This window comes from Mustela nivalis (genome assembly GCF_964662115.1).
Source record: "Mustela nivalis genome assembly, chromosome: 7".
NCBI lineage: Eukaryota > Metazoa > Chordata > Mammalia > Carnivora > Mustelidae > Mustela > Mustela nivalis.
The window spans coordinates 66347-90863 of NC_139026.1; the positions used below are offsets into that span (position 1 = coordinate 66347).

Below are 24517 nucleotides of genomic sequence, written 5' to 3' on the forward strand. Positions count from 1 at the left end.
GAGTGTACTACAGCAGAAACAGCCACTGTCCTCCAGTATCCGCTCTCCCGGTCCTCTGTGACTGTAGAATCCCTGACTTTTAGTCAGACATTTAGCCCTCCAACATCCTACGGTTTCTGGGCTTCCTTGCTGCTAGGGGCCTGTGGCAGCTTCCAGGTATTTCCCTGAAGAGACTTTTGGCCTGAGGCATCTGTGCTCATCCTTACCCCCGCCGGCCAAAAACTAGAAGCACTTGTTGGAGCAGCCACCTTGGATCATGAAAGAAGCTTGGGAACGGAGCCCATAAAGGCCGAATAAGATAAAAGAAACTTGGATCCTTACAGGTTCATGGAAAAGAGCCACCATTCAGGCCCAGGGCTGGCTACCTCTATGCCTTTACATGAGATAAATGAAATTATCTTTTGTAAACTGCACAAAACTGTCCAAGTCCTGTAACTGTAATTCCAGGGACCCCACTTAGTGTATTGTATGTGTTCAACCACATACGGCCGCACTAAAATTTCCCTGTTATTCTGGGTCTTTGTGATTCAGGGCCAAATAGTATCCTAATTGCTACAGAGCATAAGTTGGAATAACCAGTTTGGGGAGAAGTTTAGCAATACTTCGTAAAACTGACATATGCATATCCTATCACCCCTATAATATACTATTATAGTGGTTCTCAAAACATGTTCCCTGGACTCTGGATTCTCTGAAGGTCAGCAAGGTCAGATTTATTTGTGTGACACTGAAACATGACTTGCCTTTCCACTGTGTTGACGTCTGCATTTATGGTGTAACAGCGATGGCTAGGTAGCACACTCTAGGCAGTCATACCAAACTGTAACAGTACTCAGCAAACTCTTCACTGCCACGTGCGGGGAGGTTGAGGGGAGGAAAAAGCAGTGTCACTTAAGAATTTCATTGCTTGGGGGCACCTGGGTGGCTCAGTGGGTTAAAGCCTCTGCCTTTGGCTCAGGTCATGATCCCAGGGTCCTGGGATCCAGCCCCGCATCAGGCTCTCTGCTCAGCAGGGAGCCTGCTTCCTCCTCTCTCTGCCTGCTTCTCTGCCTACTTGTGATCTCTGTCAAATAAATAAAATCTTTAAAAAAAAAAAAAAAAAGAATTTCATTGCTTGGGCACCTGAGTGACTCAGCGAGTTAAGCCTCTGCCTTCGACTGGGGTCATGGTCTCAGGGTCCTGGGATTGAGCCCCGCATCAGGCTCTCTGCTCAGCAGGGAGTCTGCTTCCTCCTCTCTCTCTGCCTGCCTCTCTGCCTGCTTGTGACCTCTCTCTCTGTCAAATAAATAAATAAAATCTTTTTTAAAAAGAAGAGTTTCATTGATTGAGCAATAAAAGAACTATGTGTTGTATTGTCTTGACACTTAACAGCTCCTAATATTCAGGGTCACAGCATGAAGGACACGGCTGAAGTACAACAGGGCCATCCAAACTACTTACACAACCATTCATCTGGGCAGCTGCACTTGCCACTTTTTCATGAAACACTTTTTTTACTTAAAAGAAAACTGACAAACTATGTTTATTCTGACTTGCATATCCTTGAGACACTTTCTTGAAAATGAATAAAGTCAACATGTGACTTCAAAAAAAAGAGCGATAGTATTTGCTGTCAATGATAAAATTTGAGCTTTTAAGCAAAACCTACAATTTTTGAAAACTTGTGTCTACCACCATGAGCTTAAAGCTTCCTGATGCTTAAACATTTTTGATATTATATAACAAAATGTGTCAAAATTTGGAAGATTTACTTAACTCAGTGAACCAGTATTTTTCAAATGACCAATGAAGGCATGATGCTTCAAAATTATACATAAGTAAAAGATCAATTCAGCGTGAACATACCGTACTTCTTCTAGTACGCAGACAAATGAAATCACGTCCAAAGGAGAAAAATTCGGCAAGGGCTCAACTTTCCAGCGGCAGCGCCCAGGTCCGGAGCACCGTGGAGGGAGGAGCCGGAAGCTCGAGGGAAAGAACTGTGCCAAGTCTGGACTTCCCTTGTCCTTGGCTGGCATTTCACGGGTTACCCACCCTTTCGTTCCTTGGGGGTTCCAAGCCCTTGACAGGCCGAGGCTGATGACCATGGCTTCCCACTGTTATCACGTGGCATGGAAGTGACCAGACCGGCCCAGGTAAACCCTCACAAACTCACCACAAAATCATCAAACTCTGGAGGGCCCCTGAGAAGCAGCAAGCCTGAATCTCCTCACGGTCGTCCTCAACTGTCCCCTCCTGCTGTCTGCCGGTTCCCAGCACGAGGACTCAGAGTGACCTAATGGCACTTTCGGACTGTGTCCCATCATGGAATCATGCCCTTCCTGGGAACCAGGGGCCAGATCCAGCAGAGTTTAATGTTACAGAGCAGAATGTGCAAATCCTAGGGGTGGGTGGCTTAAAGTAATGGTGAGAGATATCCCAAGCCCTGGGTTCTTAGGGCGCTGTTGTTCCTGGAGCCACATACTGTATCTACTGGGGCACAGCACAATATACTGAGCTTTCACGTGGTGTTTATAGCCCAATTCCTAAGGCTACTGTCCCATAGCTGGGACATTTGCTAAGTCTCTAAGAGGTCACTCCATCTTTGTATTAGATGGGCTGCTTATGGATAATTCAGGATATTAGAGAAACAGTGGCTTCCATGGCAATTCATACATTGTTGCATTTCTTGCACTGCAGAGTGAGTTCCTTGATCCAAAGTAATGTCATACATGATACCATGTTGGTAAATCAGGGTTCTCTAAGGCTCTGGATAGTGATATTACTCTGATGCATGGTGCATATGTGGATCTGAGAAAGCAAACCCGTATCCAGAGCAGGTGTCGATTCCAATAAGGGTGAATCGATGCCCTCTCCCGGGTGGAAAGGATCTGCCGGAACTGACTTGTCACTGAGTCATCTAGGGATGGAGCCATATCAGACCTCAGCACTGATCTTGGCTCTAAGAGGTCAGAAATTCAGCCACAGTAACAATTAGACAATTTTGATGAGAGAGAGCCCGTGTTAGTGGACATAACCAGCACTTCTGCCACCATGGCAATTTCCTTCATGGGCCTGCCAGACGAGCACAAGGGTAGCCAAGGACAGAAGCTGGCTGACATCTGGCCATCCACTTTGCCATTCAGTGACCCCTCTGCGGTGGGTATTGACATGAGGCACAAAGATGCACACGTTTGTGAGGTCTTCTACAGGCTCGTCTTCTTTTTCAGACTGCCCTGTCTCCAGTATTCCCCCCTAGCTCTTTCCAGGTCCTGGGCCAGCCCCAAGACATCTGTCACCACACAGAAATTCATGTGCACTCTTTCCCTAGACTGTTACTCTGTCCACTCCACTCTCTCCCTGCAAAGTGGAAACCCAAGGGTACTGCTCAGAGCTCTGCCCTCTGGAGGGTTTCCCCTCATTACTTTCCTTTAGAAGCACCCTGAGCAGGACTGTAGTTCAGCAGTGAACCATTTTAAGCTCACAGCAACACATCAAGTCGACCTACCTGTGAACCAGATCTGAATTTTTCTTCCTGTCTCCTGAGAGAGAGGCATCAGTGGAACAAGTAAGGAGACATGAGGGCCACAGCCACCTCTTCCTGTAAATGGCAGGAAGCTTGCATCCAATTCTTCTTCACTGTGCAGCGAGTTCCTACTGAGCCTGCTTATCCTACTGACGTCACAGGTCCGTCAGCATTGAGCTCGGGACAGGCCAATGTGGTTATGTGGTGGTGTGGTGCCCCACAAGCAGGTACTAAGCCTATACCTGGATCCAGCAGTGTGCCAGAAGCCACATGGTTTTGCTTCAAAACCCACAGAGTGTGCACTGCAAAACCACGGAAGCATGTCGAAGGTGTCCTATAGAATCCCTACTTACCACAATTAAGTCCAACCTTACCCCTCATTCTGCCGAGTGGCATGGGAACCCATCTCCAATCTGGGTCTACAGAGGCCTCCTTTCTTCTGGGCTCCACTCAAAACTGGCGGTCTCCCAAGTCATTCAACAAATGGGCCAGAACAGTGTTCCCAAGGATGCGGACTACAACATCCAGAGGTGCATCAAGGGCTATGCTCCCCTTCTTCGTGATCCAGACGCAAGATGCAACAACTTACCATCATCTTGGAAACAATGCCCTGTCTTGCCCTACAGCACACTCCGAGAACTTCACTGATGACAGGCTCCACGACTACGGAGGGTCTCTCTCCCATCCTCAGATCTGCATTGTCTCATCAATGACAGAGCCCTTGTCACTTCCTTTTTCACCACGTCCAATCAGCATGATGTTATCAGTGTTATGTGAAAGTCTGGGGTAGATTAAATTGAGGAAGAGAGCAGGAAAGTTAAAAACCATCTCCCTTGAAGGGAGATAATATGTTTGGCTGTTCTTCCCATAAAATGTGAACTGTTGGGGTGCCTGGGTAGCTCAGTCAGTTAAGCGTCTGCCTTCTGCTCAGGTCATGATCCGTAGTTCCTGCAATCAAGTCCCACATTGGGCTCCTTGCTTGGTGGGAAGCCTGCTTCCCCTCTCCCTCTGTCTGTCACTCTGGTACTTATGACCTATCTCTCTCTGTCAAATAAAGAAAATCTCCAAAAAAAAAAAAAAAAATTTTTTTTTTTTTAAATGTGAACTGCTTTTGGAAATTTACTCTCTGCTACTGGAAGTTGAAAACAATGTTCCCAAATCACTAACTGTGTTATCTGATGCGCAATGATAGGTTCCAGCAAAAACAGCTCAACTGACACACTACTGTGATTGGGGACTTTGGTGGCGGTTCACCACCCTTTACTGAGCCCATCTGGATTTTGCAGGAGCCATTCAGGCGAACTGAAGATGCCACGGGAGCAGCACCTGTCTTTGAGAGCAACGCACTCTCTGCAGTCCGGTCGGACTGCACCGTTGCTTCTGACTGACTCCCCTTGCTGGGAGGGGGAGGGGGGTTTCAGGGGCTCCCACCGTGCTCTTTCTGCCACGAGTCTTATTCCACAGATCGGGGGTCAGGATCTGCTCACTGCTAGGTACCATCATCCCAAGTATGCCCTGGGACCAAAAACAGAACCACAGGACTTGGGCCAGGACCCCATTTCTCAGCTGGCTCGCAGACCCTCCGCTCACCAGGGCTCCTGATGTTTCAGGTGCCTCGGCACAAGTATCTCAGGTCCTGTTCCCGAAAGCCTGTGAGAGGTCTGCATCGTCCCTCCGCCAAAGTCAATTACCCGTGAAGCAGCTCTAGGTCCCTCGGGGGAAGGCCGGGAGGACCCTTGAAGGGCCGAGCCTCCCTTTCAAACCGTGGGCTCCGGGGCTCAGAGCAGGCTCGGATTTTAAGAGTGAGGGATGGCGCCTTCCCACTGCAGCGACTGGCCTGTGCCTTCTGACCGCAGACTCTTCCCTCCTTCCCGCGGGTTCGCATCAAACCCCGCCCCAGTCCGCAGCCCCGCGATCTCAGCCCACCATCGCCGCGGGGCAACCAGCAGGGCCACAGCTCCCTGCGGCTGCAGCCTCCCGGGCGGCCCCTCGGGGCCCCAGCGGAAGCAGAAACGCGGGCGGGCGCCGCGGCTGGGGCTCCGTCGGCTGGGGCTCCGTCGGCCGGGGCTGGGTCTGATGGGCGCCGAGGGGCGCCGAGGAGGCGTCCCCAGCCCCGCGCGTCTGCTCCAAGCCGAGCCTTCTCCTGGGTTTCGCCGCCGGGCTAGATCCGGGGGCACGAGGGCGCGGAGCCGCCAGCCGCGAGCAGGGCGCGAGGGCTTCCTCCCCGAACGAGGGCGCCTCGGCGGGGACTCCGGCGTCCCCGAACTGTCCCCCGGGTCCCACGTCCCCCTCTCTCCTCAGCAAACGTGTACGGGGCGCCTGCGCCGCGCCCCGCAGTCTCCGCTCCCGGGCGGCGAGTCGCACAGCGCCGCCTCCTCCGGGGGGACCCCCGCGCTCCCTCCGCGCCCGACCGCCCCCGGGACTGGGCGGGGCTTGCGCGCGCCTGTCCAGCGAGGGGCCGCCGCCTGCGCTGCGCCGTGCGCCCCCCCCCGAGCCCCGCGACGGCCCTTCGGCCCTCCCTGGCACCCGCCCGAGGACACCCGCCCTCGAGCACCCCCGCGCGCGGACGGCGCGCGGGCGCACCACCCCGTCCACGTGACCGGCCCTCGAGACACGCCCCAGGGCCGTGCGCCCCACCCCGCTCTCGACGCTTCTGGTTGGCCCCCGTGGGCCCCTCCCAGCTGCCCGTCTTGGGAGCGGCCCCGCCCAGAGAGACACCTCATTGGTGTTCGCTCAGAGTAGGGGCGGGCACGGCGGAGACGCGCGGAACTTGACCTTCGGAAAGGGCACCCGACCGGGATGACGGAGAGAGGCGAGCGGTGCCGCAAAAGGCCGAAAAGAGCCGGAGAGACCCGAGTATGACGAGAGCAGGGCAGGCTGGCCGGAAGCAGACCCGAGCGCAGCCGGAAGGAGCCGAGTTCGCCCGAAGGGGCCTGAGCGCGGCTGGACGTTGGGGCTTCGCCCAGCCGGCGCCATGGCTGCCGAGGGGACAGCTGTGGCCGGAGGCGGGGCTGTTGGCGACCGGCTGGCCAAGGACAGCTTGCCGCAGTCTCAGTGCCCGGACGCGGCCCCGAACCGGCGGCGCGGCTCGTCGCTGTCGCGTGACGCCGAGCGCCGAGCCTACCAGTGCTGCCGGGAGTACTTGGGCGGGGCCTGGCGCCGAGTGCGGCCCGAGGAGCTGAGGGTTGACCCTGTGAGGTGGGAGGTCAGGGGTCAGCTCTCCGGAGCCAGCGCCGGGGTCAGGGGTCGAGCTCGGCCCCGGGACCCCCGCGTTGCTGCGGCTCGGGCGCGCGCGGGGCGGGGGGCGCGCGCGGGGCGGGGGCGCGCGCGGGGCGGGGGGGGCGCGCGCGGGGCGGGGGGCGGGGAGGAGGCCCGCCCCGGGGCGGACGCGGGGGCAGGTGCCGCCGGCCGCGGGCTGAGCGCACGCCGCTGTGGGTCCGCAGCGGAGGCCTCAGTAACCTGCTCTTCCGCTGCTCGCTGCCGGACCAGCTGCCCAGCGTGGGCAGGGAGCCCCGGGAGGTGCTGCTGCGGCTGTACGGGGCCATCCTGCAGGTGAGGACGGACGAGGGCCGCCGTGGCGCCGGCGTCGGGGCCTGCCCTCCCGCCTGGCGGGTGGCCGTCGCCCCGTCGCGCCGCCGGGGGCGCGGAGGCCCCGGGGCTCAGGGGCTTGTCGGCTCCGCGGGAGCCTGGCGCGGGCGTCTCCAGGCGGTGGAGCAGGCGGGGCGGTGCTGGGAGGTCAGAGCAGACGCTCCTGGGTTGGCCTCCGGCCCCGCGTGACTCTGCCCCGTGGCTGTCCATCTTCCTGCAGGGCGTGGACTCCTTGGTCCTCGAAAGTGTGATGTTCGCCATCCTGGCAGAGCGGTCGCTCGGGCCGCAGCTCTACGGAGTCTTCCCAGAGGGCCGGCTGGAACAGTACATCCCAGTAGGAGCCCAGCCCGGCCCGGCCCTGACCTCCCCGAGGCACCTCCTGCCCCCAGACCCTGACATCCCCCCCACCTCCGTTCCCCGCCCCTTCCCCCTCCCGCCCCAGCCCCCTCACCACCCTGATAGGTTCCTGGGTGCAGAGCCGGCCACTGAAAACCTGTGAGCTCCGAGAGCCGGTGCTGTCGGCAGAAATCGCCAGGAAGATGGCCCGGTTCCATGGCATGGAGATGCCGTTCACCAAGGAGCCCCACTGGCTGTTTGGGACCATGGAACGGTGAGTCCGGAGCCGCCTCGGGGCCCTTGCACACCTGATCTGAGCCGCGATCCTGCCCGATGCTACCCTGGGCTGCAGCTGAATGTGTCGGTGACTGTCCCGCTGAGTGGATCAGGTGTCCCAGTGTCTAGCGTGGGACTCTGACACAGAACAGGCGTCCGAGTAAGGCAGACAAGCCCTCCAGTGACAGGAAAACGGGTAGGACAGCCCGGCCTGGGGAAATAGGAAGGGATAACAGAGGGAGCATGTCTTCTTCTTCGGACTTCAGGTACCTCAAGCAGATCCAGGACCTGCCCCCGACTGGCCTCCCGCAGATGAACCTGCTGGAGACCTACAGCCTGAAGGATGAGATGGGCAACCTCAGGTGAGGGACGGCAGGGTAGGAGAGCAGCACAGCGCAGCGCAGGAACCAGTGCTAGGCACCGACTGGGGAACCTCCCCCGTATTTACTGAGGGCGGGCTCAGGGCCTGGCCCACGGGGTGACTGACCCTCCTCTGGTCACTCCTGCTCAGGACCCATGCCCCCTGTTCTCCTACAGGAAGTTGCTAGACTCCACCCCATCACCTGTGGTTTTCTGCCACAATGATGTCCAGGAAGGTAGGAGAGAGCACCGGCATCCCCTAAGGAGAGGGGGGCCAGAGGGCCCTGGAGTCACTGGAGCTCCACCCCGTTTTCCCAGGGAACATCTTGTTGCTCTCAGAGCCAGGAACCACTGACAGACTCATGCTGGTCGACTTTGAGTACAGCAGTTACAACTACAGGTGAGGGTAAGAGGATGGCCTCCGTGGCTCTGCTCCCACAACAGCCTGGAAAGCAGACTAGGCCTTCCTCTCTGCATCCCAGCTGCCCAGGGTATTTGGGCCTGAGTGTCCACCTTCTTCCCCCAGGGGCTTTGACATTGGGAACCATTTTTGTGAGTGGGTTTATGATTACACTCACGAGGAGTGGCCTTTCTACAAAGCGCAGCCTGCAGACTACCCCACCCGGGGGCAGCAGGTATGTGGACCGGAGGCTGGGGAGCGGGACCTGGCCTGTGAGGGAGGAGGAAGGTGAGGTCTGGGAAGAATGGTGGGGAAGGGTGTTCACTGGGAAATGTTCCGCAGTCTCCCCATGGTCTGACTCTGTCTGTCAACCTCAGCTCCATTTTATTCGCCATTACCTGGCAGAGGTCAAGAAAGGTGAGACCATCTCCCAAGAGGACCAGAGGAAACTGGAAGAAGATTTGCTGGTAGAGGCTAATCGGTGAGGAGAGACGGGGCAGCGCGGAGTGCAGGGGAAGAGGGGCTGAGGAGGAGGCTGGCAGGCCGGCTTCTGGGACTGCAGAGGGGGCAGAGCAGAAGAGTCAGGACCGTGTTGGCGTTAAGGCAGTGGGGGAGAAGTTTGAGCTTTGGGGCTTGACCAGCCTGAGGGACGAGATCCAGGTGATGCCACGTGTGCTCGGCACCCCTGTCTGTCCTGCCCTCCTTAGGTACGCTCTGGCGTCCCATTTCTTCTGGGGCCTCTGGTCTATCCTCCAGGCGTCTATGTCCACCATAGAATTCGGTTACTTGGTAAGTGACCCAGATGGCTGAGTTAGGTGGGAGGAGGGGGAACAGCAGGGGCCTCATGTTCCCCAGGAAATCTGTGGGCAGACTTGGGGGGGGAGGCAGGTGCTAGTCTCAAGCCTTCTCACAGGTCTTCTGGGGGGTTTCCTTCCCTAGGAGTATGCCCAGTCTCGCTTCCAGTTCTACTTCCAGCAGAAAGGACAGCTGAGCGGCTTCCCCTCATCCTGACTCTCCAGCCCCCAACTCCGGTTGTTCCGGGAGCCTCCAGGGCAGGACCTTGGAGGGAGGCTCTGGGGACTGGGCTGAGCCTGGAGCGAGCCTGGGCCTGAGGATGGCCCGCCTGTCTCCGCCGCAGGCAGATGGTGGGAGAGAGCCCCTGGCTGTGTACCTTGAGACAATAAACAAGCTTCTTCCTTCACACCCGGTCCGAGCCCTGCTGCAGAAAGTACCAGCAGGGAGTGCCACACACTCACAGGCGTGATCGCTGCTGCGAGCCTTGTTTTCTCTGGGAAGGGTGGCTCTCGGGTGCTCTGGGCTGGGGAGGCGTTAAGGGTCCACTGTGGCAGCTGGAGCCCCCTGCCCTCCCCCCTCCCGGCCCTAGCTTAGAAGTGACACACACTAGAACGATTTGGGTGGCGGGCTAGGAGGTAATGCGGGTACAAAGAGGGCACTGGGCTGGGGCTGCCCAACCCTGAGCACTGGAGATCAGGGGACGGGCAGCGCAGCTGACACTCGGATGACCTTTTCCCTACATTCAGCTATTTTTAGCGCCAATGCTGCCATCCTCACGTGAGACCCTTTGGGCCCCCCCAGGTTCCCAGACCTCTGAGCAATCTCAGCTTGCAGAAACCCGGCCCGCCCCCACTCCGGATTCCCACCAGAGAGGAGGGGACTCTGGTTGCCGCCCCACATCTGTTTTCTCAACCCAAATTTGGGAGTGGGTGTCAGGTTCCCGGTGAGGGCGGGGCAGGGATGGCCAGGCCTGAAGGACATGGGGACACGGGCCAGAGCGACTGGCCCCACACGCGGACAGGAGCGAACCCAAGCTGTGAGTGGAGTGGGGGGCAACACGGGGCCGCCCGTGGGGCTCAGAAGCCTAGACCAGAGCAGGGGGCGCGGACGGCGCGGGGTCCCTTGCAGTTGGGTTGTCTGCCTCGCCCCAGATCAACTCTGCTTTCAGGGGCGCGTCTCGCCCCAACCCGGAGGCAGCCCTTCACTGTCCTCGGGGCTTCTGAAGATGTCCTGGCTCGGCCCTCTTCCCGACCGCTGCCCCACCGTGGCGGACGGAGCACGCCCGGAACGCGGGCGCGAGGGTTCCGCGGCCGTTGGTCGCGCTACGGAGCCGCGGCCGGGGCCGAAGCCGGGGCCGGGGCCGGGCCGAAGCGGGCGGCGGGCCTGGGGCGGCCGCCGGTGTATCACGGCCGGGGGCGGGGGCGCGGCGGGGGGCTCGGGGGCCCTCGAGGCAGAGGGCGGCTGGGGGCGGGGCCAGCCGAAGTCCGCCCGCGCACCCTCCTGCCCTGCCCCCTTCCAGGTGAAGGCCAACCTCCGGGATGGCGGAAGCGCACCAGGCCGTGGCCTTCCAGTTCACTGTGACCCCAGATGGGGTCGACTTCCGGCTCAGTCGGGAGGCCCTAAAACACATCTACCTGTCCGGGATCAACTCCTGGAAGAAACGCCTGATTCGCATCAAGGTGGGCGGGGGTGGTTCTGGCTTCTTCCTCCCAGCAGCTACAGGATCGAGTTTTCCCGAAGGCAGAGGCCAGGTGTCAGCTGCTGCCCCATTGTCAAGACCTTCCACCTCCACCTTGGCTGGCAGTTTGGCTGGGTGGCAGGCTGTAGCAGTGCAGAAACCAGAGAGGTGCTCAAGGTGTGGAGGGGAGATGGGCGTGCAGGGAGTAGCAGTGGGACCCAGTGAGTGAGTGAGCGCTGCAGGCGGAGGAGGGGAAGACCAGACCTGAAGGAGGGATGAGCACAGCAGGTGAGGGAGGGAGGTGGCCTCCCAGGCCAAGACCAGGACCTCACAGGGGCCCACCGTCATTTCTGCTGTAAGTGTGCCTGTTTCTGCCCCACAGAATGGCATCCTTAGGGGTGTGTACCCTGGCAGCCCCACCAGCTGGCTGGTTGCCGTCATGGCAACAGTGGGTTCTTCCTACTGCAAGGTGGACATCTCCATGGGGCTGGTCTGCTATATCCAGAGGTGCCTCCCTGAGGGGTAAGAAGAAGGGTGACAAGAGAGGGCTGGGCAGCCTCCAAGGCCAGGGTTCTTGAGCTGGGCACATTCAGGATACCGGCCACTGGAGGTCCTAGGGGCAGCCCTCCCTGGGGACCACCATTATCTGAGTCCAACATTTTGGAAGTTGGTAATGTAATGCATTCAGACAGAGTGTGCCGGAGAATGGTCATCCATGCCTTCTCCAAGCTGGTTCACAACCATCAAAACTGAAGTCAGAATTTTCCTAAGGCTGACCTCAAGTGGATTCCCTGCAGCCCTATCCCTTCTCTGACAGATGTGGCCCCTACCAGACCCCACAGACCCGGGCACTTCTCAGCATGGTCGTCTTCTCCACGGGCGTCTGGATGACGGGCATCTTCTTCTTCCGCCAAACCCTGAAACTGCTTCTTTCTTACCATGGCTGGATGTTCGAGATGCATGGCCAGACCAGCCACTTCACCAAAGTCTGGGCTGTGAGCAGAAGCCAGTGGATGGGTTCAGGCAACTGGTTGGAGACTCTAGGGGCCTCATTTGGGGTTCTAAGCTGGAGGGAAGAGGCAGGCAGGGCACTGGTGCCTGGTGCATAGGTTTGTCCTGGTTCTGAGGGTCAGGGGCCCAGCTCCTCAAGGGTTTGCGATTTGTTTCCTTCCCCTGGTTTTCACCAGAAACATTCTCTGCTCCGTATGCCCAGATCTGTGTCCGTCTTCTGTCCAGCCGGCGGCCCATGCTCTACAGCTTCCAGACATCCCTGCCCAAGCTTCCCGTGCCCAGTGTGCCAGCCACAATTCAGCGGGTAAGGGCCTGAATCAAACATCCCCGTTGGGCAGGCTAGGCTGGACTCAGAGGACTTCGCCAAACTAAGGGACTGTCCCTTGCAAAGAGTGAGGTTGAGAGAAATGGGGCTGGTTGGCAGAGAGTCGGGACAGAAGCAGTCATTGCCCTTTGGCCCCCACGCTGACAATGACTTGGCTGGACAGTACCTGGAATCTGTGCGGCCCTTGTTGGATGATGCGGAATACTACCGAATGGAGACGCTGGCCAAGGACTTTCAGGAGAAGACTGCCCCCAGGCTGCAGAAGTACCTGGTCCTCAAGTCATGGTGGGCAACTAACTATGTGAGTCCCCTCCTTGGCTTATCCTCACCCCTCTTGTGTCAGGGGCATCTGTCCCCTGCCCTCTGCCCCAGCACTAACTCTTCCTTTCCTCTTGCAGGTGAGTGACTGGTGGGAAGAGTACGTGTACCTGAGGAGCAGGGCGCCCCTGGTGGTGAACAGCAACTACTACGTCATGGTGCGGGTGGGCCTGGGGGCAGGGAAGATGGGGGAGATCCGGAATAGTCCGGAAGCAGTTTCAGGGCAGCAAGGGTCCTGAGGATCTGGGGAGTCCAATAGACCCACAGCCTGAACTATCCCTGTCAGAGTCCCTCGGGCTCGCTGCCCTCACCAGCCCAGGCTCTCTCCCTTCCTGCCTTGGTTTTCCCACCGGCCTCCCAGCCACAGGTTTCCAGCTGTCCTGACACCATCACTGGGAACTTCCTGCGTTGCGCCTTCCTGTTATGTTACTGTGTGGATCCCGAGCTGCCTCTCTTAGAGCTCACGAGGTCACGGTCTTCCCCCTGACACACATGACCAGCCCTTCTGCTCCCAGCACAGGCCTCAGCACAGCCACCGGTCTGCACAGCAGGCCCCTCCTCTCCCACTGCCCAAAACACATTCCAAGTCACGCGCCTGCACATAGCTGTCGTCCCAACCACTTAGTACAGCTTGCCTGTGACAGAGGTTTTAAACTGTTTTTCAGTGGTAGAAACTCTGTGCTCAATGCAAAATAAACAAAACACGACCAAAGAAAATAGGCTAGGAGAAAGCAGCTCCAAAGATTCAAGCTGGGCAGAGAGATGGCGTGACCAGCTATGTATGCATCTCACCTCTGGCAGTGCACCCTGACCACGTGTGCAGGACGGACCGGGGAAAGGGATCAGGACCCCTCAGGTCCCTAGGCGGGGAGACCCAGGTGACACCAGGACGGAGAGGTGCTGCTGTGCATCTCTGTCACACCCCGTGCGGGCTCTGCTCTCTCTCTGCAGGACTTCGTGTTCATCCAGAATACAAACATACAGGCAGCCCGCCTGGGAAACGTCGTCCATGCTATGATCATGTATCGCCGTAAACTGGACCGGGAAGAAATCAAGCCTGTGAGTTGTGTGGGGTTGAGGGCACAGCAGGGAGAGGAGGCCTGAGTCTGAGCCGTGCCGGGCCTTCCTCCCAGGTGATGGCGCAGGGCATTGTACCCATGTGCTCCTCCCAGATGGAGAGGATGTTCAACACTACTCGGATCCCGGGCAAGGAGTCAGGTACTGGCCACCGCCAGGGGCCCGAGGTGGGGCTGTCGGGACGGAGGCCCCTCCCTCCCAGGTCTGCGCCTCACGTGGCTGACCCTTCTATCTGTGCGCCCGTCACCAAGCGTCCCGGGCATCTCAGGGTCACAGAACTGGAAAAAATACTTGATTTGTGACCAGCAGGGCCCAGAACAGAGCCCCTGCTCCCCAGGACCTTCCAGGGCAGGGGTAGGTGGTCTGAAGAAGGGGTCGCGGGAGGAGCGGAGCTTCCCAGGAGCCCTTCACAGCCAGTGGAGTAGGAGAGGCTGCTTGCCGAGGGCCTGCTTCCTGACACGGGGACAGTGTGTGTGCTTCCCGGAGCGTCGGCCTCCTCCTCTGGGACGTGCTTTATGGGACTGTTGGCATTAAGCAAGACAGATGGGAACGCCCAGCACAGGGCCTGGCTTGGTGCCAGCACTTCCACTGCTGGGAAAGGAAAGCCCAGACGGAGGCCTGCAGGGGGCCTGGGGGGCAGTGGGAGCCGGGAGGTGTGCCCTGCCTCAGCCTTCCTGCCGCTCTGTCCCAGACCTGCTGCAGCACCTCTCGGAGAGCAGGCACGTGGCTGTCTACCACAAGGGCCGCTTCTTCAAGGTGTGGCTCTACGAGGGCTCCCAGCTGCTCAAGCCTTGCGACCTAGAGATGCAGTTCCAGAGGATCCTGGACGACCCCTCCCCACCTCAGCCTGGGGAGGAAAAGCTGGCAGCCCTCACTGCAGGGGGAAGGTACCAGAGCCCCATGAGAAGAGGAGCTTGTTCCTGCATGCCACCCTGGAACTTGGGGCCACGGGCATGACTGAGGGAGGCACGTGCTGGCAGGGTGCCCTCTGCCCAAGCCAGGCCCCTCCGTAGTGAGGAGGATGGTGGGCACGGCAGACGGCGCATCTAGCCACATGCAACTGGGCGGGGGCTGGGTGGGAGTGTGTGGAGGACAGGGACATCTGCCAGGACAGCCTGGGAGCCCCGGTCCTGGGCCCTGCCGCGTCCTGAGAGGTGTCCTTCGCCGCCGCCCAGTGACCCCACACTCACCCTGCCCTTGTGCCCCCAGAGCGGAGTGGGCACAGGCGCGCCAGGCCTTCTTCAGCTCTGGCAAGAACAAGGCCGCTCTGGATGCTATCGAGCGTGCTGCTTTCTTCGTGGCCCTGGACGAGGAGTCTCCCCACTATGACCCCGAAGATGAGGCCAGCCTCAGCCTCTACGGCAAGGCCCTGCTACACGGCAACTGCTACAACAGGTGTGGCACCCCAGCCCCGCAGAAGGCCCCCGCTCCTTCCCCCTGTCTTGGCGCTGCCCCCCACCGCCCCGCATCTCCGGCCTCCTTTCCTGCAGGTGGTTTGACAAGTCTTTCACTATCATCGCCTTCAAGAACGGCCAGCTGGGCCTCAACACGGAACACGCGTGGGCAGACGCACCTATCATAGGGCACCTCTGGGAGGTAATGGGCCCTCAGAGGGGTCCTGCAGGGCAGGCTGGGTGCGGGGTGTGAGGGTAGCTTCTCAGCCTGATCTTCTCCCTGCAGTTTGTCCTGGGCACTGACACCTTCCACCTGGGCTACACAGAGACCGGGCACTGCCTGGGCAAGCCAAACCCCATGCTTATGGCTCCCCAGCGGCTGCAGTGGGACATTCCTGAGCAGGTGTGCAGGCCAAGAGGGGACAGGGAGGGGCATGTGAGAGTGGCAAGTACCTGGGACGCTCTCAGGGGCCTGGGGTGGGAGCTTCTCAGAGTCCAGACTGGCCACGCAGAGAACAGCGATCCTGGGACCATCAGTTTGTGAAAGACGTGAGGCGTGAGACTCGTCCACGGAGCCTCCCTCTTCCCACAAAGCCCAGCGTGGCCTCTGGGGATGGAGGCCCCTCAGGTTGCCCTCTGTGTCTGAAGATGTTGAAGGCTCACTGAAACCTGCCCAGCCTCGCTGCTTGGCGAGCTCTGCCCGCAGCTGACCCTTCCGTATCTTGGCAGTGCCGGGCCATCATCGAGAGCTCCTACCAGGTGGCCAAGGCACTGGCAGACGACGTGGAGCTGTACTGCTTCCAGTTCCTGCCGTTTGGCAAAGGCCTCATCAAGAAGTGTCGAACCAGCCCGGACGCCTTTGTGCAGATTGCCCTGCAGCTGGCCCACTTCCGGGTAGGAGCCCCGCCGGCTGCTAAGGGGCAGGGTGGCACCAGCCTCACCTGCCAGATTCACGCCTCTGTGCTCCTCAGGACAGGGGCAAGTTCTGCCTGACCTATGAAGCCTCCATGACCAGGATGTTCCGGGAGGGACGGACCGAGACCGTGCGTTCCTGTACCAGCGAGTCCACGGCCTTTGTTCAGGCCATGGTGGAGGGGTCCCACATGGTGAGCCCCCCCAAACCCTCCACCTCCTGCCCACCTTGAGGGGCAGGGCTACTCTTCATTGTTCCGCTTCTGCTCCCCAGAAAGCAGACCTCCAAGATCTCTTCCGGAAGGCTTCAAAGAAACACCAGAACATGTACCGCCTGGCCATGACAGGGTGTGGGATAGACAGGCACCTCTTCTGCCTTTACCTGGTCTCCAAGTACCTGGGGGTCAACTCCCCTTTCCTGGCTGAGGTCAGCATTGTTGACGGGTGTGTCCCCTCTCCCCATGGCCTCTCCTGCGGGGGCACGGCCTATCCTCTACCCAGATCCCCAGAAATTTCCCTTGAGGGCTGGAGCCAGCTTTCCTGCTCCACACCCCTTCCAGGCCTGTGGTCCTATTTCTCAGTAGGTGGTTCTCATGAGGGTGGACATACAACTATGGTGGCGCTCAGGTGGTGACAGCACTTTGGGAAAAGCAAAGAGGCTGCAGGATGAGGCTGGGCAGAGGGAGCCTCCAGGGCCCAGACACTGTGGCAGGGGCATGGGCGGACAAAGAGCAGCAGCAGGAGGGGAGGGAGCAGAGCTGAGGGAGGGACAGGCCAGTAGGAGAGGAGGCCTGGGGGATAGTTAGGTCATGTGGGCCTCAAGGGTTTTGTGCAAATGCTGTCATGGTGAGAACAGACAGGGAGGGAGTGGGAGGGGGGACCTGTAGAGGCAGACGGGGGTCAGGAAGTTTGTGCTCATGCAGGTGCTCAGGCATCACCGGTCAGCAGGTTGAGTGCTGAGTGCGTGGCATTTCACGCATGGTGCCTCACTGCTGTGATCTCCCTGGTACAGGTGCTCTCAGAACCCTGGCGCCTCTCCACCAGCCAGACTGCTCAATTCCAGATCCGTATGTTTGACCCGAACAAGTACCCCAAACACCTGGGTGCCGGTGGTGGCTTTGGCCCTGTAAGTGCCCTTGAAAGGAGGTCGATGAGCAGAACTGGGCCCCAGGGGTCTCAGTGGAGAGTACAGCGCCCTGAAGTCAGACCAGGGGCAGGAGCATAGCCCTGGGCTTGCCCTGCGTAGAAAGAGAATGGGTAGCTATCGACCCCGGAACTGAAGACACTCCCAGGAGAGAGGCAGTGAGCTTGAACCTCCTGAGAGAAACACAATATCCTGGACCCTGGTAGTGTCTGGACCTGCAGTAGGCAGAGCTCCTCGGTTTTCACACTGTTGCCTGGAAATGTTCCTGACCTCAGGGGAAATGCAGCATGTGGGGTGGGGCCCCTTCCTGGGCATCTTGTGGGGAGAGCAAGCATGACATCAGCTTTCGGATCTGCAAGGTTTGGTTTACTTCTTTACTCCTCGTGCTGCTCTCAGGTGGCAGATGATGGCTATGGGGTTTCCTACATGATTGCGGGCGAGAACACCATCTTCTTCCACGTCTCCAGCAAGTTCTCAAGCTCAGAGACAGTGAGTCTCTCCCGCTCCTGCTCAGGCCTGAGGAGGGCTACCACCTGGGGCCCTTTCTGGCTGGGGAAGAGTCCTTGGTTGTGGGGACAGAGGGACAGGGCCTCACCTGAAGGGTTGGTCTGAGCTCTTGGCTCCCACAGAATGCCCAGCGCTTTGGGAACCACATCCGCCAAGCTCTGCTGGACATCGCTGATCTTTTCCAAGTTCGCAAGGCTGACAGCTGAGGGCTGGAGAAATGCAGCTGCCCTTTCATCCCTACACTGTGGAAGAAGGGGCCTGCGGTCGGCTCGCAGGCCTAAGGGGTGGCCATGCACAGGTGTCCAGCGTCCAAGGACAGCTCTGGCAGCAGGCACTCCCGAAACAGATGCTGCTCCCTGAGGGCCCAGGTGGTAGAAGTGGGGTTGGAGCAGGGAGGGAATTTTGACTTTTTTTTTCTTGCTAGACGCTAATAAAGATAAGCCTCTGTAATTCTCCCTTAGCTCTTAGGTACCTTTGTTTTATTTGGGGACTAGGAGGCCCTCCCCTGCCCAAGCTCAGACCAGAGAGGTAGCGGGGGGAGGAGATGGGGCTGGGAGACTGAGAGGCTTGTGACCTACTTTGCAATGCATGTTTCTCCTGAGGTCACCACCGTGCACACCCACTTGGACTAAACTCTTGTTTCACAACCTTCACCTATTCCCTGGGGCCACTTCTGTTTGTCTGCCAGAGAGTGGGGCCCAGCTGCCAGTTCCCAGCTGCCAGCTGCCATGAACGGTCATGCCCTCTGCACACCTCTGGGCTGGGGCACAGCCCTGTGGAGGCCCATGGCCACGTCCTGGCCATAGGGAAGGGCTAGAATCCCAGGCCCTCAGTCTACACACCAAGTAGTCGTGTCTGTGAGAGGGCACACAGTATAATCTGGAGCAACACCTGCTCCTTCCCTCAGGTTGACTTTTTACATTAAAATAACATTAAAAGTAAACATAAATTTTTTCCTGGAAAGTATAAGAAAGCACTTAATTCCTACTTCTGCATGTGAGAGGGAATCCGGGTCTCAGCACTCTGCTTGTTGCCAAGACCCCTTGATTGCACACCCACCCCCTACTCGGCACTGTGCTGGGGATTCGATGCTGAGCAAGGCACCTGCCGTGTGGAATTCACTATTAGGTCAAACAGGCATGGATTAGGGGATGGAGAGGCTGGCATGGGAACCAGCAGCCTTTTGGAATAATTCACTTAGTACTTATTTAGTGCTATGATCGGCTAGGCACTGGCATACAGCAGTGAATAAAACTGGCCAACACAGTCCCTCCCCCTGGGGCGTAGAGTCTAGTGGGAAGACAGGCATTAAGCAAGAAGAATGAGTAAATTATATGGTAAGGCAGATGGTAATAAGTGCTAAGGAGAAAAGTAATGGGCGGGAGCAATGGCGGGGTGGGTGGCAGTCTCAGACGGGGTTGGGAAGGCAGACTTCCTGAGCGGGGCTATCTGACTGACCGGGAGGGAGGGAGGGCTCAGAGTGGACAGCCAGGGCCAGAGCTTCCAGGGGGCAGGAGCCGGCTGCAGGAACAGAACCAGAGGGGCTGGGCCTGGTGTGGAGGGAGCGCAGGGAGCAGGAGGGGACAGGTGGATCGGGGCCTCAAGCGCCTCAGACGCCGGGCTCTGGCTTATATGAATGACGGGAGAAGCCACTGAGGTGAACAGAGGGTGATCTAGTCTGCCCCAAATCTTCATGGGATCATTCTGGCCAACCAGAATGACATTAGAACAACGTGGGGGAGGGGGGGCGGTGAGGACAGAACCTGTCTGTCCCTCTCGGCAGGGTGGCCGGGGGGCGCGGTTGGGATAAATGACGGGACTTACACTCCCGACAGGAGACCCAGGACGCAGAAGGTCAGTGTAGGTCCGGACACCTGACAGGCATGGAAGAGAATTCCCATTTTCTGCTCTGGGTGCTTGAGTGATGAGATGAGATTTTTACACGTGGAGCTTGATGTGCCCGTAGGGGGTATTCCTGAAGCGGGCTCAAAGTCCTCCAGACAGAAACCGAAAACTAAGACGAAGCAGGCTCCCAGAGCAGCTGGAAAGCGAGCCCGTGAGGGGACTCCCAGGGCAGAGGCTCCTGATCGCCTCTCAGTCTCGGCCCCCAGAGGGTTCCGTTCCGCACCAGAACTTTCTTGGAATCCCAAGAATCTCTTCGCAGCCAGGCCACAGAGGGTACACCTGGGTCACCTACCCTGGGGGGCTGCGTGGGGTTGGTAGGCTTCTGGGCACACCAGCCCCCCAGCCTTGGAGAGCAGTGAGCAGCGCCTTCCAAAAAGCTGGCTTTCCGTTAATGCCGAAATTCAAGGTTTTCTTTCTTTCTTTTTTTAATCGGATTTTTTCTTGGTTAAAAAAGGTAAGAAGGGAAACCATAATGCCGACCCAAGGCGAAAACCTCAGCGACAACCCAGAGCCATACGCTACTTGCAGCCCCGGGGTTGGCGGGTCGGCGCCGGGTCGAGGCTGGCGGGGGAGGGGAGGGAGGGACAGGCGCGTCGCGACCCCCTCGCGACCCCCTCGCGGCTTAGCGCGGCAGAAGGGGGCCTCGGCGCCCGGCTGAGAGGAGGGCTCTGCCCCGCACCACGACTCAGGCGCTGACCAAAGGCCCGCCTCGGGCTGGTCCCAGGTGGCCCCGCGGGCTCACGGGGAAGAGGGCAAGGGGTCGGGCCAAGGGTCGGGCCTGGCGGCGACACGGAGCGCCCGCACCACCCCCGCCGGCCAGGGCCCCCAGCGCGGCGGGGACACAGTCCGGCCGGGAGACGCCGGGGAGCAGCGGCCCCCGCGAAGGCCGGGCTGAGCCCCCGCGCGTCCGGGGCCTGGGCTCTGCGGGCGCGTCGCGCGTCCGGCTCACCCGCGAGGCCGACCCGCCGTCCGAGGAGCCGAGCCGGAAGGAAGCTTTGCCACGCGCCGGCCGTCGGCTTCACGGGACCTGCTCGTCCCGGCGCGTCTGTGCTGACGCCGCCGGCGTCGCCCGCGAGAGCGCCTCCCGGGCCGCGGCAGGACGCTCGGGCTCCCCCGTGTCCGCCGCGCCGCGAGCCCCGGCCCGGAAGCCGCTTCGCCCCCGCCGCCCCGCGGCCCGGCCCGGCTTCGCCCTCGGGCCCAACCCCGCCCCTTCCGCCCTCCCCTCCCCCCAACCAAGCCCGCTCAAGTCCACCCTCTGGACGGCTCTGAGCGGGGGACGTCCCTGCCCTGCGACCCCCGCACCGCGGCCGTCATTCGCCCGAGCAGCCCGCGCCCTCCCGCTCCCGCAGCCGGCAGCCCGGGAGACCCCTAACCCGGGGACCGCCGGGGCGCTCTCCTCGCGGCCGCAGGTCCCTGGGGGCGGACAGCTGCCTCGACGTCCAGCAGGCGCGGTCGTCGCCAAGACGGAGCGCGTCTGGGCCAGAACGAACGCTTCCTGGCACCTGCTGGGCCAAGTGCTGTCCCGGACGCTGGGGACGCGGTGGTCAGGAGGCCCGGGCCCTGCGGGCAAGGCCTTGCGCCGGCGAACCGCGGAGAAGAGCACAACCGGCAGGTCCACGAGAGGACCCTCCCTTCAGTTCCGCTCTCGCTCCGCCTCAGCCACCCCAAGTTCGGGCAAGAGCCCCCGCGGCGACCCCGCCCCTTCCGCTCTGGAGACCAGCCAATGAGACCTCGAGGCCGAGACTCGGGACCAGCCAGAGGGCGGCACACTCACGTGTTTGCGGCCCAGCCCCTTCCGCATCGGGACACTGGCCAATGAGGGCGAGAAATCATCTCCAGGGGGCGGGTCTGCTAACGGAAAGGGGCGGGGTTCCGTGGCCAGCTCGGGCCGCGTGCTCCCCACCACACAAGTGGGTCGCGGACCACCACGCGAGGAGCGCAGGCGGTGCTTGAGGTGAGCGAGGCCCGTCCAGCCACGGGTCCCTGGCCCTCCCTGCGCCTCCGGCCCCGCCCCCGGGGCCACGACGTCCCGAGCTGTGCCCGCCGCCTCACCCGGTATCCAGCTCTCGCCCGTCCCCTCGCCACGGGCCGCTCGCCGCCCCCCACACCCCTGTCACCCCAGCCCCTGCCCCCCACACCCCGTTCTTACCCCAGTCTCCTCGCGCCCCAAAGCCCCTCAGCCCAGTCTCCTCCTCCTCTACCCGTCACCCCAGGCTCTTCGCCCCCCCACATCCCCTCACACCCCTCCTCACCCCGGGCCCCAGCCACGACACCCCACCCTCACCCACCACACCCGACCCTTGCCCCAGTCTCTACACCCCCTCCCCCCTGTCTCCTCGCCTCCCACAGCCCTCCTCAGTCTAGTCTCCTTGCCCCCCAGACCCGCCCCAACACACCCTCCCCCCCAGGCCTCCTCACCTCCCAAACCCGCTTTCACCCCAGTTCCGTCACCCCACATCTCCAGACCTCTTACTCTGCGAGCTCCAGCCTGAACTCTCCCTACGACCTGGCCCCTCCGCTGTTGCCCCCACACCTGGAACGGGGCACCCCACACCCCACACCCTCCTCCTCCGACGCAGGACCCCCGCCACCCATGCACATGCCCTTCCTGTGCTGCTCCCACGCCTGGGCCCGAGAGCCCCACTTGTCCTTTCCCAGTTCTCATTTCCGGGGGGTCCCAGGCTCTGCCCAACGCTTCAGACCAGGCAAGACCCTGAGCCCACGACCAGGCCTCCAGGCCCCTGAGCTCTGCACACCTCTGGGGTCTCCACTCCCCAGGAGCCCTGGGACCTCCAGCCCTTCACACCCAAAGGGCTTCTTCAGCCGGTCCTCCCTGCGCTCCTAACCCCACTGGTCTGCGGCTGCTCTCATTCCCCTGGGCTTCGGCACTGCACTCACCCTCCTTCCCATCCTGGCCTTGCTCCCCTGCGGCAACCGTATCAGGAAGGAAAGCCGTGGACTCCTGGCCCGTGGTCTTCCTCCACCCCAGCTCATCCCCTCTCCCTGGATCTGCTCATCCCACCTGGGAAACCCAGCATCACCCTGGCCGCAACCTCCATCCCCATCCACCTGCCCCCCAACTACAGGGCTCCATGCTTCTGCTTTGTCCCCACCCATCATCTTCACGCCTCTTCATCCACTCTCCTCCCTGTGCCCTCACTTTGCCCAGCCACCACACTCATTTCAAAGTCCCAAGCCAGCTACACGCCATCCCTTTTCTCTGTGCTACCCTAGAGTCCCGAGGGTCCTGTGCAGCCATGTGTCCCCAGCCACACAACCACTGCTTCTCTGCTGCATATCCAAGTGCCTCTAGTGAGGGGCTCAGCTTTGCCAAACCCGTCTCATTCTCCTGAAACCAAGAATGTCTGGTAGGAGAAGAACCTTTTCATTGCCATTTGTGGGTGAGCCAGAGACCTCAGGTCTGAACCTGGACCACCTGGACCCTTACCTACCCTTTCTAGGGTAAAGTGACCTTCTTCCTGTCTGAACCCAGCCCATGCACCATCACCATGCACCCTTTCTTCTGTTTTCAGCCTTCTCTGTTCAACTAAGTTCTTTCACATAAACCTAAAGTCAGGCAAGTCTCTGCCTTTGTAGAATAAAAAAGAGAAGTCCTTCCCTCTATCATCCGCTCATTTATCGCCCGTTTCTCCTACCTGTCTCAACTGAATCTGCATGCCCTATCTATTTTGCCTAATGCTCTGTTAATTCTTTATTCTTGGAATTCTTGTTATCATTGTTACTGTTACTCAGTTACTCACTGAGACCTGACACCCAAATAAAAGGTCTTAAATGCACTGGGCCTCTTGTAACTTCTCCCAACTTAAAAACAAAAGATACCTGTAACTCCACATGACATTCCAGCTGGTGGCCCTTTCTTTGCTTCTCTTTGAACCAGAACACACAAGTTTTACTTACTTCTCTTCCCTTCTCTGTAAACATATTGCGGTCAGGCTTTTGTCCCTGCTGCCCCATGAATACAGCTTCTGTCAAGTTTGCCAGTGACCTTCAGATTGATTGTCGAATCCACGGTCACTTTTTTCCTTATGCTACTTTATGTGAGACACAATTGATCACTCTTTGTTTACTTTCTTCACTTGACTTCCAAGACCTGCTGCTGAGTTTTAGTCTCCTTTGCTGGTTGCTCTTCTTCCCAGATTCCCAATCTGGAGAGCTCCAATCTCCTTTCCATCCACCCTCACTGCCCAGAAGACCTCAGCTAGTCCCATGGCCTTAAGTGTCATCTGTACCCCAGTGACTCAATACAGATATTCAGCCAGGCTTTTCACAACATTACAGATACATATTTCTACTTGGATGTCAGCACATACTGTTGGCTCCATGTTTCCAGCATATTCAGAATCCGGTCACTTCCCACTACTGCCACTTCTAACATTCTAGTCCAAGCCCTGTCATCCCTTACCTGGAGTTCTGCCACAGCCTCCTCTCTGCTTCACCGTCCCCATCCCAATCTGCTCTCAGCATTGCAGCCAGAGTGATCGTTTGACATATTTGTTTGTTTTAGAGAGAGACGGTGAGCACATGTGTGTAAGCGGGGCTGGTGGGCACAGGAATAGAGAATCATAAGCAGGCCCACACCCAGCGTGGACCCAGGGCTTGACCCCACACACGACCCGGAGATCATGACCTGAGCTGAAACCAAGAGTTAGACGCTCCCAGAGAAATCCTTTTAAATCATAATTCAAATCGTGTCACTCCCTCCAATTTCTCTAATATGTCCTCCGCTCACTCAGAATTAAAGTCAAAGTCTTGTAGAAACTGCAGTATCCTCCCCAGCTCCTCATCCTTCTCTCCTAACTTCCTGCCCTCCTTCGTTCCTCTCCAGCACTTCTAGCCTTCTTGTCCTTCTCAAGCACAGTTAGCCTGAAGGTTTCTTCATCCCTGTTTCCTCGGCATAGAATTCTTCCCTGAGGTACCCGCAGGGCTCACATGCTCACTTTCTTGAGTCTATTTGAAGACTCACTT

At 59.2% G+C, this 24517-nt stretch overlaps 3 protein-coding genes across 4 annotated transcripts in view; all 3 read left to right on the top strand.

Annotated features, from left to right (window-relative positions):
• Positions 1-6260: 6260 nt before the first annotated feature.
• On the top strand, positions 6261-9666 carry CHKB (choline kinase beta). 2 transcript variants are annotated; one of them, XM_082742212.1, is made up of 11 exons: positions 6261-6703; positions 6949-7057; positions 7314-7427; positions 7570-7703; positions 7972-8067; positions 8243-8301; positions 8384-8465; positions 8592-8700; positions 8843-8946; positions 9173-9254; positions 9405-9666. In XM_082742212.1, the coding sequence occupies exons 1-11, from the start codon at positions 6480-6482 to the stop codon at positions 9474-9476; spliced, it is 1185 nt and encodes a 394-aa protein (XP_082598338.1). In that variant the 5' UTR covers positions 6261-6479; the 3' UTR covers positions 9477-9666. The 2 variants fall into 2 exon arrangements, 1 of the variants encoding a protein (XP_082598338.1); XR_014314494.1 differs by having other exon boundaries at positions 6365-6703; positions 8871-8946.
• Positions 9667-10215: 549 nt separating this feature from the next.
• CPT1B (carnitine palmitoyltransferase 1B) lies at positions 10216-18086 on the top strand. Its single transcript, XM_082742211.1, has 19 exons — positions 10216-10296; positions 10780-10939; positions 11321-11460; positions 11756-11933; positions 12152-12253; positions 12438-12575; positions 12673-12750; positions 13544-13651; positions 13726-13810; positions 14361-14556; positions 14879-15064; positions 15160-15265; positions 15350-15466; positions 15793-15957; positions 16035-16169; positions 16250-16402; positions 16988-17101; positions 17516-17608; positions 17749-18086. The coding sequence occupies exons 2-19, from the start codon at positions 10799-10801 to the stop codon at positions 17830-17832; spliced, it is 2319 nt and encodes a 772-aa protein (XP_082598337.1). The 5' UTR covers positions 10216-10296; positions 10780-10798; the 3' UTR covers positions 17833-18086.
• A 2894-nt stretch (positions 18087-20980) lies between these two features.
• The window catches only part of SYCE3 (synaptonemal complex central element protein 3), a 30234-nt gene continuing 26697 nt past the window's right edge, over positions 20981-24517 (top strand). The window contains exon 1 of the mRNA XM_082738766.1: positions 20981-21485. The gene's annotated coding sequence lies outside the window, so the exon portion shown is untranslated. The remainder of the gene's footprint in view (positions 21486-24517) is intronic.

Coding starts and splice junctions, on each gene's coding strand:
- CHKB (XM_082742212.1), top strand. CDS start 6,480: ATGGCTGCCGAGGGGACAGCTGTGGCCGGAGGCGGGGCTGTTGGCGAC. Junction 8,302..8,383: donor CCACAATGATGTCCAGGAAG/GTAGGAGAGAGC, acceptor CCGTTTTCCCAG/GGAACATCTTGTTGCTCTCA. Junction 8,947..9,172: donor TTGCTGGTAGAGGCTAATCG/GTGAGGAGAGAC, acceptor TGCCCTCCTTAG/GTACGCTCTGGCGTCCCATT.
- CPT1B (XM_082742211.1), top strand. CDS start 10,799: ATGGCGGAAGCGCACCAGGCCGTGGCCTTCCAGTTCACTGTGACCCCA. Junction 13,652..13,725: donor ACCGGGAAGAAATCAAGCCT/GTGAGTTGTGTG, acceptor CCTTCCTCCCAG/GTGATGGCGCAGGGCATTGT. Junction 17,609..17,748: donor AGTTCTCAAGCTCAGAGACA/GTGAGTCTCTCC, acceptor TGGCTCCCACAG/AATGCCCAGCGCTTTGGGAA.